This window comes from Poecilia latipinna, unplaced genomic scaffold (genome assembly GCF_001443285.1).
Source record: "Poecilia latipinna isolate Pla-1442-1.1 unplaced genomic scaffold, P_latipinna-1.0 Scaffold224, whole genome shotgun sequence".
In the NCBI taxonomy this organism is placed as follows: Eukaryota; Metazoa; Chordata; class Actinopteri; order Cyprinodontiformes; family Poeciliidae; genus Poecilia; species Poecilia latipinna.
Genome location: NW_015112840.1, coordinates 265478 through 278619, shown reverse-complemented (window position 1 = coordinate 278619; position 13142 = coordinate 265478). Strand labels below are relative to the sequence as shown.

The window sequence follows — 13142 nt, the reverse complement described above, 5'->3', positions numbered from 1 at the left end:
TGGAAGTATATTAGTTTTTATTGGGTCATAATCTGAGGATGGACCATAATCAGATGTCATCAAAAATTTAATTAATTTCAAATTCACACCACAAAGAAACTATTTATTATAGATTTATTCAGAATGTTTCACTCTGTTTTTTATATGTTTATATATTTCAATATTGCATCAAACCTGTAAAAGTAATTTAATATTTTTTTGTTAAGAATTACTTACAGAGAAGTCACCAACAATCTGCACAAGGAGGGCAACCAACAAAATGTTGCTCCTAAAGAAGCTGACTGTCAGGACTACAGGATTCAATCATACTAATGAAACTGAAAGTTTAGAGGAAGGAAAAAGTGTGGTAGCAGAAGGTGTGACATCAATAGGGAGAGATTGCAGGTCCTTAAAGACTTTCAGAAAACATTGACTGTGGCTGAAGTCACACAGACGAATCCATGACATGAGCAAGAACTGAACTGTGTTGAGAACCAGAGACATCATTACATCTGAAAGACTGAACTGGTTTCAAAGTCTTTCATATACAACAAAGTAAGTTTTGCATTTCAGTCTTTTTGACATTTTCAAAAACTGTAAATGACCAGAAATGTATACCTTATAAGCATGTAATATCTTAGTTTCACATTTTGATTTCAGTGACTGAAATGGAGATTTTCTACGATGTTTATAATGTATTGAGATGCACCTGTGAGGCTTTGATGAGTTAGCAGCCAGGGAGGATGGAAAGTCCTGGTCTGTTCTCGGCCCACTGGAAAAAGTCGCATTGTTTACCCTTTTGAAAGCTGCAGGTGTAGAAATTCCTGCCATTGTTTGGACCCAGCTTCAGAACCGTCCTCATTAAACAGCGTTTCCCGTGGTGACAAAAAGGAAAGTGCAAATCAGCCCACTGCAACAGCGGAGGGGAAAAAAAGTTGTTTCTTTAGTTTTAAACAAGTTGAAAGAAAACCCAACAAAAAGAAGTTAGTTTTCAGTGTCACCTGAAAGAAGTTGCACTTGTTCTCTCTTGGCAGGGAGCAGGAATAAAACTGTCGTCCTTTATTCTCGCCCTCCTTGTGGACCACTCTGAGGACGGTGGGACGGCGATGGGATGAGCAACAAGGGGGACTGGGAGCAATGGAAGCTGCAGTGTTTGCCGCCTGTGTTCTGCACACACCAACAGGAGAAGAAACAGTCTTATTATTGTGAAATATGTTGCAGATAAAACACAGGAAGTGCCTGTCACATCAACACTTATTTGCAAGCGAGGGCCATCTTTTCAGCCACATGTAACGATGTTTGTTGGCAATTATTGTATATGGCCGCTGCAGTGCCATGGCGACACGTTTTTGAACATTTTTTTAACAACGTTGCAAAGAATCTTTTCCCTAACACATCTGCCTGAACTTGCAAACAAAAAGAAAAAAAAAACTTATCTTATTATAAAGTTGTTCATTATTTGGTGAAGAAAAAGGTTCACTCACCCTGAGTTGGGGGTTCCATTTTGAGCTTTGTTACTGGGAGGGGGACTGTGATCAATTCTCATTTTCTTGGAAGGGTGACTGTAGGAGGCCAGTGATTCCCCCTTGGAGAGCTCTGCACTTTGCTTCTGCCAGCCACCAGAGGCATAATTGGCGCTTGTTGTCCCTTGGCAGAAGCTGTTTTTATACAAACCTCGTTCTGCCGCCAAGGAATTCAAATGACTGCCGGCTGGGGAGAGCGGGGACTTTACAGGCTTTGGCTTCTCAGTCATGTCGGAGAAAACGAGGGTGGAAGTCCCGAACGCAGACCTCCAGTTGACTTTGAGCTCCTCTCGCGGCTTCCTGAAGGCGTTGCAGGGGTATTTAATTAAATCAGCAGTGAAGGGCGATGCTTCAGTGCTAATGTCGTCTTTGTGAACTGTGGAGATGGAGCCAGAGTGAGAAACTCAATTTATGTTCAGCAGCTGCAGCTCATTCTGATTCACTGGCTGCTCTCAGTAAAATCCAGCTTGTTGTTAGCTTAAAGTGGTTACCATAAAATTTAACAGCAAGCAGCATGGCTGCCATGCTCTGCTTCCTAATAAAAGTACCATAATCTATAGAGATGCAGAAATTGAGCCAAATATTTGAAAATGTACCTGCTCTCAGTAAACAAACAATGAACTCTGAGTCAAAAAGAACAAACAGAATATTTATCGACTCTGCTCCTCAAAAACCTTCAAAACAGAATTTTTATTTGTATGCATAAGCCTGTATGTGTTGATGCACACAAAGTAGGATTTTAAAAACTTTGCACAAAAAAAATCATTTAATCAGAATCAATATTACTGCCAGTTTTATGCTGTTAAGCCAAGATAAAAAAATACTCCCAAAAAATCCACTGTGCTTGTTTGGGATGGGGAAAAAGGCAGCACTCTTCTAAGACTGGCTGGAATATCTACTCTGTATGGTGAGGACTGAAGTTAATAACTGCATTCATGAAATAAAAAATCAGGAGAAAAATTATCTTGATGATCTTTCAATGGCATACTTTGTTCAGCAAAGTGAAGCTGCAGCAACATATTTACACACAACTTTGCTAAAAAAAGAATCAGAGTGGATGTTACTGCCACTTTCTGATTCACAATGCTTGGATATTATTTTAAAAGTAAATAAAACGGCAAACTAAATAAATAAAAAATAATATACAAATAATAATGTCACCTTTTTTAAAAATTAAAATGTAAAAATCTAACAAATTATTTAATTGATTTAATACTTGGAGCTTGTCAACTACACAGTGGACTCCCAGTAATCTGTATTTTTTTATTAGCAGATTTTTCTGTGGAACATAACTACAAATTATTTGAAGAAAATCCGCCTATTTACAGTTTTTTTTTTTTTTTTTCCATAAAGCAATTTAAAATATTTGAAAGAAAGTGCAGTTTGGAAAACTGAAATGCCTCGATGCTCTTTGACACAGTACTGGCTGAAAAAGCAGCTAATCCAGGTGCTCTGTTCATTTTTCTTTATTATTGACTGGCTGAACCCCAAAGAGCAGAGATAAAGAAGACCTTTGATGTTAACTTCTGTACTAGTGTTGAGATGCTTTATATTGAGTTCTAATTCACATTGACCAATATTTATGTTTGAACTACTAAATATGCATTTATTAGTGTTTTTAAAGGAAGTCTCAAGTATTTGCAGATTTGAGTTACTCGCGGGTGGCCGGGAAAACCTGGGGGTCACAATGTTACTGTAATAAACATTGTTCATGTAATGAGATGGGAAATTTTTAGCAGTTTTAAAATCTGTTCAACACCTTGGAGTACCTTCATACCAATAACCTTCCTGTTCCCAGAGCTCAGTCAGGTTTGTGTGGAGCAAAATATGTTTATTATCTTCAAAGATTTTAGAGGATTCCAAAAAATATGCAACCAGTCTCAGGTATTATTCTCACTCATGTCTAGTGGAAAATGCAGGGGTTTTACATAAACACAAGCTGTTTTAAAGTCTGGCTTCTCATGGTTATTATTTTAAAACAGCTCAGAGCAACATTGTAAAAATCCTGATGATTACAAGTGCAGTTTCTTTTGTTCACCCCTCCTTTAGAAGTGAGAAATTCACTTCATGAGATGGGACTAAAGAGGATTTCTTGTGGCACTGATTGAATAAAAAATCCCTTAAATTCAAAGCTGTAAAAATGAAACTACAGCCCCACATAAAGCAGCTGTGAACTGATGCTATTCAGCTCTTCAATCTGCTGTGATCTTAAAAAAAAAAAGAAAGAAGAATTGATGTATTCCAAATCGAGCAGCATGGTCTCAAAGAGTCAAAGCCATTCAGCTGTAGTTTGGCTGCTGCCGCGGCGACAGAGCGAGGACGCGTCTTTCAGAGCAAAAGTTCAGTGCATCCGTGAGCGTCTGAAGACAGCCGGAGGAAAATGACCAGCTGACAGACATGGTCATTATTTGTGGAGCAACATACGGCCGCTCTCATCACAGAGGAGTCCGCCCAGTTGACTCCGGTTGCCACTGCCTCTCAAAGCATTGAAGCATTCACGTCAAATTGCATGTTGTTATTCTGCTACACAGCAAAAGAAAACTTGCTCTTATTTTATCGCTTGTTAACAAAGCTATTCTGTCACCCCATTAGATAATGTGACAGTAAAAAGACAGAAAATGTTCACTCACCCTCAGGTTTTGGAGTGAGGCAGGCATCACAGGCTCTGGCTTCTGGCTGGTTGATGAGCGTGCAGAGTTGACAAGCCCAGTCCTCTTCCTCCTTCTTAGCCACATCATCGCTGGTTCTGTCGTGAAACGCCCAACCGATGAGGCTGTTTCTAACTGGGAGCGCACTGGGAGAGCAACACAGAGCAGCCGAGGTGATTCTGGTAAGTCTCTGCAGCTAAAACAGACATTTTACACCTCTAAAGACTAACAGAAAAATGTGCTTTATGTTCTTTGCTATATCTAGTTGCTATAATGTAAACAGAGCATAAAAGAACTTTTGCATCAAAAGGCATATGTCCATAACCTGTAATATGTTTGTTCAAACTAAATAAGCAAATCAAAGTACACAGGCTAGCCAGATTTTTTTTCCCTAAATCTATAAAAAAAAAAAAAAAAAAAAAAAAAATCAGATATACAATATTTTGTATATCAGGTTAATATTTACCACATGAAAATAGGTTAAAGGTAGAAAAAAATTAAATCACCCCAAGTCTGAATGTGATTTCAGTATAAAATACAACTTTTACTTTTTATTGTATTTTATAATGATGTTCTTTTGTTTTCAAAAGAAAAGATTTCATTGAACTGATGGATATGAAAGATTCAACACAACTAAAACAGCAGCTTTTAAAAGAAATAATGGGAAATCAGAAGGAGAAGCTCATTTCAGTAATGAGTGGGTGGTAATGATAATGATCATAATGACTTCTTCATGCATCCATTTTGCTAGTATTGCTTCATTTTATGTCAGGGTTGTTTTTCTTATGAGCTCTGAGTCACAGAAAAAGATTTTCATAATATAAAAATCCAAGTAAGCTAAAGAAGGATGCAGTAATTAATGTTGCAGTTCAAACATTGGATGCAGATATGAATGAACACAATGTGTTTTAAAAAAAAGAAGCTTTGTGCATAAATGTTCTCACTCTGACATGAAGCTGGGGTATGTTTGACAAAAAGGCAAATCTTCAGCGCCAACCGTCATGGAGGAGGAAAGAAGCAGCGGCTTTGGAAAACTTCTCACAGATTGCTTTATCAGCTGTGTAATGCATTGTAAGGGCTTTGCATCCTAACCCCTCAAAGCTTTGCTCAAACACAGCCCAGGAGGTGTTGAGCCTGTGCCCTGTCTGGCAAACACAGCCTTATATGCGCATTAATTCTCACCCCATAACACTTCCCACTCCCTGCCAAGCCCATCTGCCTGCAAAGATGGCCTCTGTGAATGTGAGCCTAACATCTAAAGCGTGGCGCTACTTCTGCAAAGTTAGGGTTTGGAACTCAGATCTGGCTCAGCCGACGCTTCCTGCTGTGTGGGTGTTTCATATTTCTGATAAAGACGACAACAAGATGATTTCAGGCTTTTAGGGTTCATTGGACCAGTTTCCAAATGGGAAATCTACGTTTCTGGCATCAAAATAAGATGTCACAAAATATTTCAGGGATACAATCAGATTTTCTGCATTTCCCTTTTTTTTGTGTGAAAACTGCTAAAAAAGAATATATATATATATAAACAGCTATCGAGTGCCACAATGAGAGCTCACATCACACTGATTGTAAAATATCTGCAGTAGCTACCCGTATATAGTTATTGTTTTTCTTAATTAAGTTTATTTATTGTTCAGTTTGCTTTTATTCTACCAGTCCAGCAGAGCCCTGAAGGATTTTATTTGGACCTGAAATAATAAAACACACCTTATTAACTCTGGCCATCAGCTCTGGAACAAACCTGAGGGCAGCTCAGAGTGGTGATGCTTTTTATAAAAAACAGAAAAAAATGTTTTAGCCTGGCTTTCACTTGAATTTCAGAAATTTGGTTTTATTTTATTTATCAAATTCTGCTAATCTAATTTGAACATATCTTCATCAACTTCTGTTGCATATTTTCCTTTTCTTAGTGTAATCAGTAATATTCATCGTTTTAATTTAGGTTTTACCACTACTTTGGATTTCATCATAACTGAAGCATAGTTTTATTTCCAAGTATTTTCTTTTTTTATCTTTAAGTGGTTTGCTCATATCAGTCCCTGGTGTTTCCTCATTTACATTTGCAATTGTACTTTTTTTAGATTTTCTTTAAATTACATTTTCATGTAGTTATCTAATTATTAGTATTTTATTTACTTACTGTAGCATTTTAAAAATGAACTTTAGTTGCGTTTGCATGATTGATTCTTTCTGTTACATTTGATTATACTTATCGATCACTAGAAGACATTGATTGATTCATTGATCAATACAGAGGAAAAGGTACATGTGACTTTTCAACTGTTAGTTTTTCTTACAGTCCAGCTTTTACATTTTGGTTTCTTTTATTAAGAACTAAGATTTTATATTATCAGAAAGGGAAAAAATGGGTCGAGAACTTTACCGCCAGGCTCTCTATTTATACGTTTGTTTTGAAGCCACAGAGAAACCAAAAGATAACCCTGCTGTGTCACTGCACAGAAAAAGTGAGGTATTACAACGGAGTAACAACCAACACCCCAAACCTTCAAACAAGCAGCTTTTACAGGAATGCAAAACAATAGTTTCTCCGTCAAAGTGCCAAAAGCCTACAAGGACGGTACCTGACGTCCAACCCGGTGTGATCTCCCTTCTGACAGCGCTCACAGAAGTACGTCATCCTGCCGTTGTCTCCGAGACGACAGACTGTAATGACATGGGAGCACTGGCCACAGTGGGGACGCTTGTAGACTTTGTAATGTTTGTAGAGAGGAGAGCCAGATTTGCGACACTGAGAAAGATGAAGAAAAAAAACAAGATAGTCGAAGGTAAAAGAAAATTACAAGTAGCTCTTAATAACCGCATATTACTTATGAAATGACCAACCTTGTAAAACAAAAGAGTAAAATCACGAGTCATCTTCACTAAATGGCGGATTTGCACGTCCATCAACTGTTGAACCTAGAAATTAAAGTTTCCATGGAACAACAAAGAGACATTCAGAATCAGCAAGGCTACACAAACACATAAACCACAAAGAAAAAAAAGATAGATATGGAGAAAGGCAGAGGTCAATGATTCAAAAGATGAAAACTGCGTGTTGTATATTCATGGGGATTGCAGCAACTTTGCATAAGAGAGAAAAATATATTTTTTTGCTCTTTTAGGGACTTGGAGGCTTGATAATGGAGGGGAAGCTTATAAACATTAGGCAGCCCCAGGAGAAGACGGGGCTAAAAGTCCGAGATTAATGTTTTGGTCCAGCGTGCCGATACACTCTGAGGAGGCCAGACAGCCTTGTACAGCAAATCCTCAAGTAATCGTTGAGTATTAGAAGTTTTCACACCACAAAGCATCTCATCAGTAACAGATAGGTCAATGAAGTTCTTAAAGTGATCCTCATCAAAATAACAACTTTATTAATGTTTATTTAATAACTCTATGCAGCTAACCGGAGGGAGAATCCTCTTGGGTCTGTAGGCAGTCATATGCATTCAAAGTGCACCAAAAGATGGGATATATGTGCCGCAATGCGCTTGTTTGTCTTATCCCCTTTTCACCTTCCTCATTTCCATGCGGCGCTCAGAAATACATGAGCTTCTGCTATTCTTCCCTGTGAGTGTTGTCTTGCATTTTTACCCTCATTTTTTATTCCTCTGCTGAACACAATCCATCATCTCTTCTATACCTTCACGGCTGGGTGGAGGCCCGAGTCAAACAGGGCTTCGTTTTTAATGATGTTGCCGACTCCCGGCATGACGGCTTGGTCTAGGAGAACGTCGCAGAGCATCCTGCTACCCTGGCTCCTCACCGCCTCCTCGGAGCAGGAGCAGCTGAACCTGGAGGAGCACACATCCAGACTCTCCATGGCCCTGACCTTCTGCTCGCAATCCTCCGTCAACCTGCAGGAAATACAGTTCCCCAGCACCAGGAGGATTTAGAAAATACATGGCTGCTGTTTTCACTCCAGGTCAACCGGAGCTCTAGAGAGGTTATACATTTCTAAATTGTTTGAGGTTGTTTATTATTAGCCAGAAGAGCATAGGTGAAATTCTCAGACAGTACAAATGATTGTCTGTCTTGTTTCTGAGCATAACACATGAAAGTCTATGATCGGGACAAATGCCGAGCAAAGAAGGGAGCATTTTTCATGCAACAATAGCCACTGTGTTCAGAAGCAGCGTAATGTAGGACATCCTCACTAAATCAGACGCATACCCCAAGGTGAACTCCTGTCACCTCAATCTATCTTGCCTCCACTGTTGTCCCCATTACCTTATTTCCACGGCGCTGTCATAGAAGGCCACGGTGTCGTCGCTAAGGCGTATTTCCAGCGCTGCTGCAGAGCCCGCTGCAACCTTCCTCTGGGCCGGATTTATACGGATCGATCCATTCATGCCGAAGTGGATTCTAGATGTTGAGGGAGAGAAAAATGGAAAATGGTTTTAGGTGTTGAATATCTGATTTTAATTAGAGTTTGACAAAATAAAGAAATATGGTTCTGGGGGCTGAAGACGGAGTTGGGGCTGAATATGAAAAATAAGGATTTTTACTTATTTGTGATAACGATATCGACACCATCAAATACTTTCTTTTTTTTACCATGACACAAACCACTCTGTAAGATTTGGTATCTCAGTCAATAAAAATATACATCAGTGTGGTCAATGAGGCAAACGGATGAATGAATTATAGATTGACGATGTTTATAGAGGGATTGATGATTATGGATGGACAGATGGATGGGCGGATAAAAAATAAAATAAAATTTCTGTAGTTTTACAGATTTCTTCATACTGGTGGAGTCCTGTTTTTAAGCTGATTCATTATCAATCTGAATATCTGGCCAAGAAGATTTTTCACAAATAAACAGAAACATGAATAAAACTAAAAATCAGCAATTACCAAAACAACACTACGACTGAACATGTTCTTAATATTATTGCTGCCAAACAAACACTGAGAGGATGATATATATTTGAATTAGAGACCTTCTAACTTCCTACAGAGAAAATGTTTCCTTCAAAAATAAGTTCTACTACCACAGCAAACATTTCGCATTTTACCTCCACAAAAGATGTAATTTACAAGTTTAGCCTTTAAAGAACTTATACAAGGCTACTGTATAAAACCATTTAATGAAAAGGCAAGCCGAGTTACAGAAGGGGAAAAGAAACCTGTGAAAGCTTTGGAATCATTGGTATTTCTGCACAAATTACTTATTAGTTTGTAAAAAGACAGAAGATGAGAGAAAAAAAACTTATAAATTGTTTTTGAACACTGAGTAAGGTCCAGATGGCGAAGCCTGAAAACCTGGGAGTTTCTGACTTTTCCCAGATGCCACTTAGGAGTGAGGTCTTCCAGTAAAGGACATCAAATTGAACGAATTGCTCCCTAAAAATATATATATATAAAAAAAACTGTTCCTGAAAAGGGAAGATTGGTTGACGAGAGCAAAGCCTCAATTACAGCAACTTTCAGTGGACCCGAAAGCACCTTATTCTCCACATGCTTGATGTTAGAAAAAGCTACAAAAGCTTTTCTAAAGAGCTAGGGTGCCATCGTTCCACAATGAGGAAAAAAAGGTTCAAATGGAGGAAATTCAGCACTTTTGCTGCTGCTGCTGTGAGTGGGTATTCTGCTAAAATCATAGCAACAACCAGACATAAAAACCTGGAAAAAGGGAGGAAATGCTCAAAGGCAATGGAACAAAAACATCTTTATTCTGCTACTACTGCTAAAACTATCCCACACAATCGTCTGGACACGCTTATCCTTGCAGGTTTGTGGACGGGAGATGGAACAAAAACCTTTTACAGTGGACCCCCGGCTAGTCACGGTTCAGTATTCACACATTTTCTTTTGGAAATTATTGTGAGAAAATCCTGCTATTAGGAGAATTTTTATAGAGCATATCTAAAATATTTGACAGATAATCCAGCTTAGGAAGCTGGAATACCTTGACAATGCTACATGACACACTATTAGCTAGCGTTTGCAAAGCAGCCATCAGGAGTTGCATGTTTTTTCCTTGGTGCTGATTGGTTGTAAACCCAAGAACAGAAATAAGCTTCTGTGGTCATGCTGGTTTCCACTTTGTGCATTAATACATTTTAAAGAGGGGGTATTATGCAAAGTTTTATTTTTGGAGCTTTATTGTGCTATAAAATTGTACTATCTGCCTGGACAATACATTACACCCCCTTCTACGGTAAATTTGGAGTTTGAACTATTAAAATAAGTGTGTTAAGTGGAGATCTAGAGTGCTGATGAATGTTAGCTATTCGTAGGCGGCTGTGGTCCCAAACTCCCATAAAAACAGGCATTGCCACCATATTAGAAAACCTAAAGTAGGAATAATCTGTTTTTTGTTTGAAAAAAAAAAAAAAGCCACAAAGAGAACACATTACAAAATTGGACCAAAAAAAAAGTCAGTACCAATGTCTACAATCTGGTACTAAGTGGAGGATCAGGCAGTGATCCAAAACCCAGCAGAACAGATGACAAGTAAAAAGCACATCCACCTTGAAAGGTCACAACCTTCATGTAATCATAATGGTGTGGCATGACCTGCAAACATCTGTTCATGTTCAACTCATACAGAGGGCATCAACGGTGTGAAAGGAAGGTCCATCGTTTGAAGACAGCATCTTTACTCATTTATATTGAAATGTCAAAAGAAAAAGAAAACTGAATTTAAAAAAAACAACAACCTAAATTTACCTTTATTTCTTCATCTTCAATAATTTGTCTTCCAAGTTATTTATAAAACAACTGCTCATCTGTTTCAACATATTTGAAAGAAAATTTTCCAAAAAAATGAATTCTGAAAAAACAAAACAAAAATCAAAACAGTAATTGTTCTCTATAATTAACTAAAATTCTAAAGCGAGACAATTGTAAACTAACACATTCCTTTGATTCTTAGCATATTTCATTTAATGTCCACTTCTTATCATTTGTACATTTCACAAATATTCTATTAAAATATACTAATCATCGCCAAGTGGTAAATTCGCATAACGGCCACATGGTGGGAATAATTCCCCAAGTTGTTTGCCAAATAACAGGCGCAGTTGAAATCTAACTCATACCTACGTGCAGTCTAGATTTTTGTCCCTCAGTCAGAGGTACAAACAACGCAGAAAAGAAAAATGGGTCGATGTTTTCACTTTGAATCACTTTATCCTTTTTTTCTTTCCTTCCACGTAGACGGAGAATGACCCAGCCACTGGTTGAAGTGAAAACTGTTGATGTTTGAGTGGAACGAGGCTTAACTGAGGTAAAAACAGTACGAGTGTTTGTCTGCCAGGTCAAAGCAGCTCGCTTCCATAGACAGGCATCTGAAGGTCTTAATGAAGAATACATTCAATCAATAAATCCATCAATTAAAATAGTGCTGTCAAACATTATGTTATTTATGACCCATTAGAGGGAATATTTTAACATAACTAAGAAAAAAAAAAGTGCTGCCTATCCAGAGAGCGATTTCAACATATGATCAGATGCAGGAAGCAACAAGTCTTATGAACACCAGAATATATGAACATAAATTTGTAGCTCCAGACTTTGACTAAGTTGTCCTAACAGACGAACACACTTTGGTATATTTAAGCAACATGAATTATCTTTCCAAGTCACATAAACCTCTAATAAAATACCCTGAAAGTTGTAGTTGTATTGCACTGTGTTTAATGTGAAAAAGTTCCAGGGTATAAATATGTTCCCACTGCAGAGACGTGTTGAGTTTACTTTACCTCAAGGCTCTTAAGCCGAAGTACATGAAGAGCTCCTTCCCAAGAGTTTCCACACCGGTGTACTGGCATCCAGAGAAACTGTGGAAAACATTCGTCTCTGTGTTGTTTTTCTAAAAAAGATACAGCAGCTTGATTAACGTTCAACACTGCTACTGAGTGACCAACTGCATTTTTCATAACCTTTCATTGTCAAGCCCTGAAAAAAAAAGAATGAACAAAAGCAGCTCACACAATAAAGCATTTTATATTGCATTGTTAGAAAACAAAATGAATTGTTGTGCTGAAGTTATTCTTAGTTATAAAAAAAATGAATGTGTGTACTTTAGAGAAAAGGAAAACATTTAGTTTTATTTTCAGCTGTGGTTTAGGAGTTTGCTTATTTCTTAATAAAACTTACCGTCATCATTTGTTTTACTTCTTTATAACATGGAAAGTACTACTGGATTAGCGCGTCAGTTTCTATTTTGTGCATCTGCTTTGTTTTCTCAAACCCGAGTCAGTCATGGGAGACAAACTTCCAAGTCACTACGAGAAGTAAATATAGCTTCTATGCGCCATGCATTTTCAATTCAGCCAGATAAATGAGGTTATAGGGTGAACCAATGTAGAAACACAGGCCGTCAACTTACAGCTGACGCAGTCAAAGTGCCCCTCACTTCCTTCACTTTCTGACCCGTTCGGATCTTCGAGCGGATCTTCTCTCCGTTTAACGTGCAGCCTGGACCTTCCACCATCCTGCTGAACACAACCCGGAACCAGTCGGACCAATTCAAAACCAGCCAAAGTTCACATACCCACTAAAAGTTCAGATAAGCAGCTCCTCAGCGTCTGTTGACGTTTAGTCGCCCGCCATACGATTCACAGGCGCGCATGCGTAGTGCGGTTCATAGTACTCCGGATGGAAATATTAAAGGTACAGTAACCGATTTTTTCCGGCACACAAATGGTTGATAATCACATTTCCTCCGTAAAAATACATATTTTATGTTAAAAATACCTATTTTATAATTACACATCTAGAAAAATTGAAATAATGACAAACGGCTAAAAATAATGAGGACATTTTCACTCGATATCGTTTATTCATGGTTTTATCATACTCAGTATTTCTCTAACAGATTACGTTTATTTTTACTTATTTGTCACATGTAAATGTTTCACATGGTCGAAACATTTAAACGTCAGATAAAGTTAACCCGAGTAAACTGAAAATGTGGTTCTCAGATAATGATTTAATGTATTAAGGTATATATTTATAATTTTTATTCATT

At 37.9% G+C, this 13142-nt stretch overlaps 1 protein-coding gene across 2 annotated transcripts; it reads right to left on the bottom strand.

The window, feature by feature from the left end:
* Position 1: 1 nt before the first annotated feature.
* neil3 (nei-like DNA glycosylase 3) lies at positions 2-12749 on the bottom strand. Of its 2 annotated transcripts, none has more exons than XM_015031947.1 (10): positions 12501-12749; positions 11872-11981; positions 8390-8524; positions 7803-8016; positions 7001-7075; positions 6739-6905; positions 4133-4296; positions 1464-1878; positions 981-1155; positions 2-889 (listed from the first exon to the last, which is right to left on the bottom strand). In XM_015031947.1, exons 1-10 carry the CDS (start codon positions 12603-12605, stop codon positions 707-709), a joined length of 1743 nt encoding a protein of 580 aa, XP_014887433.1. In that variant the 5' UTR covers positions 12606-12749; the 3' UTR covers positions 2-706. The 2 variants fall into 2 exon arrangements, with proteins under 2 accessions (XP_014887433.1, XP_014887434.1); XM_015031948.1 differs by having other exon boundaries at positions 981-1146.
* Between the last annotated feature and the right edge of the window lie 393 nt (positions 12750-13142).

Bases quoted from the DNA above. Each gene is read 5' to 3' on its own strand.
- neil3 (XM_015031947.1), bottom strand. From the start codon at position 12,605: ATGGTGGAAGGTCCAGGCTGCACGTTAAACGGAGAGAAGATCCGCTCG. The intron at 6,906-7,000 runs GTTGGTCATTTC...CATCTTTCTCAG, and splicing joins TTACTCTTTTGTTTTACAAG to TGTCGCAAATCTGGCTCTCC. The intron at 1,156-1,463 runs GTGAGTGAACCT...TTCTCCTGTTGG, and splicing joins AATGGAACCCCCAACTCAGG to TGTGTGCAGAACACAGGCGG.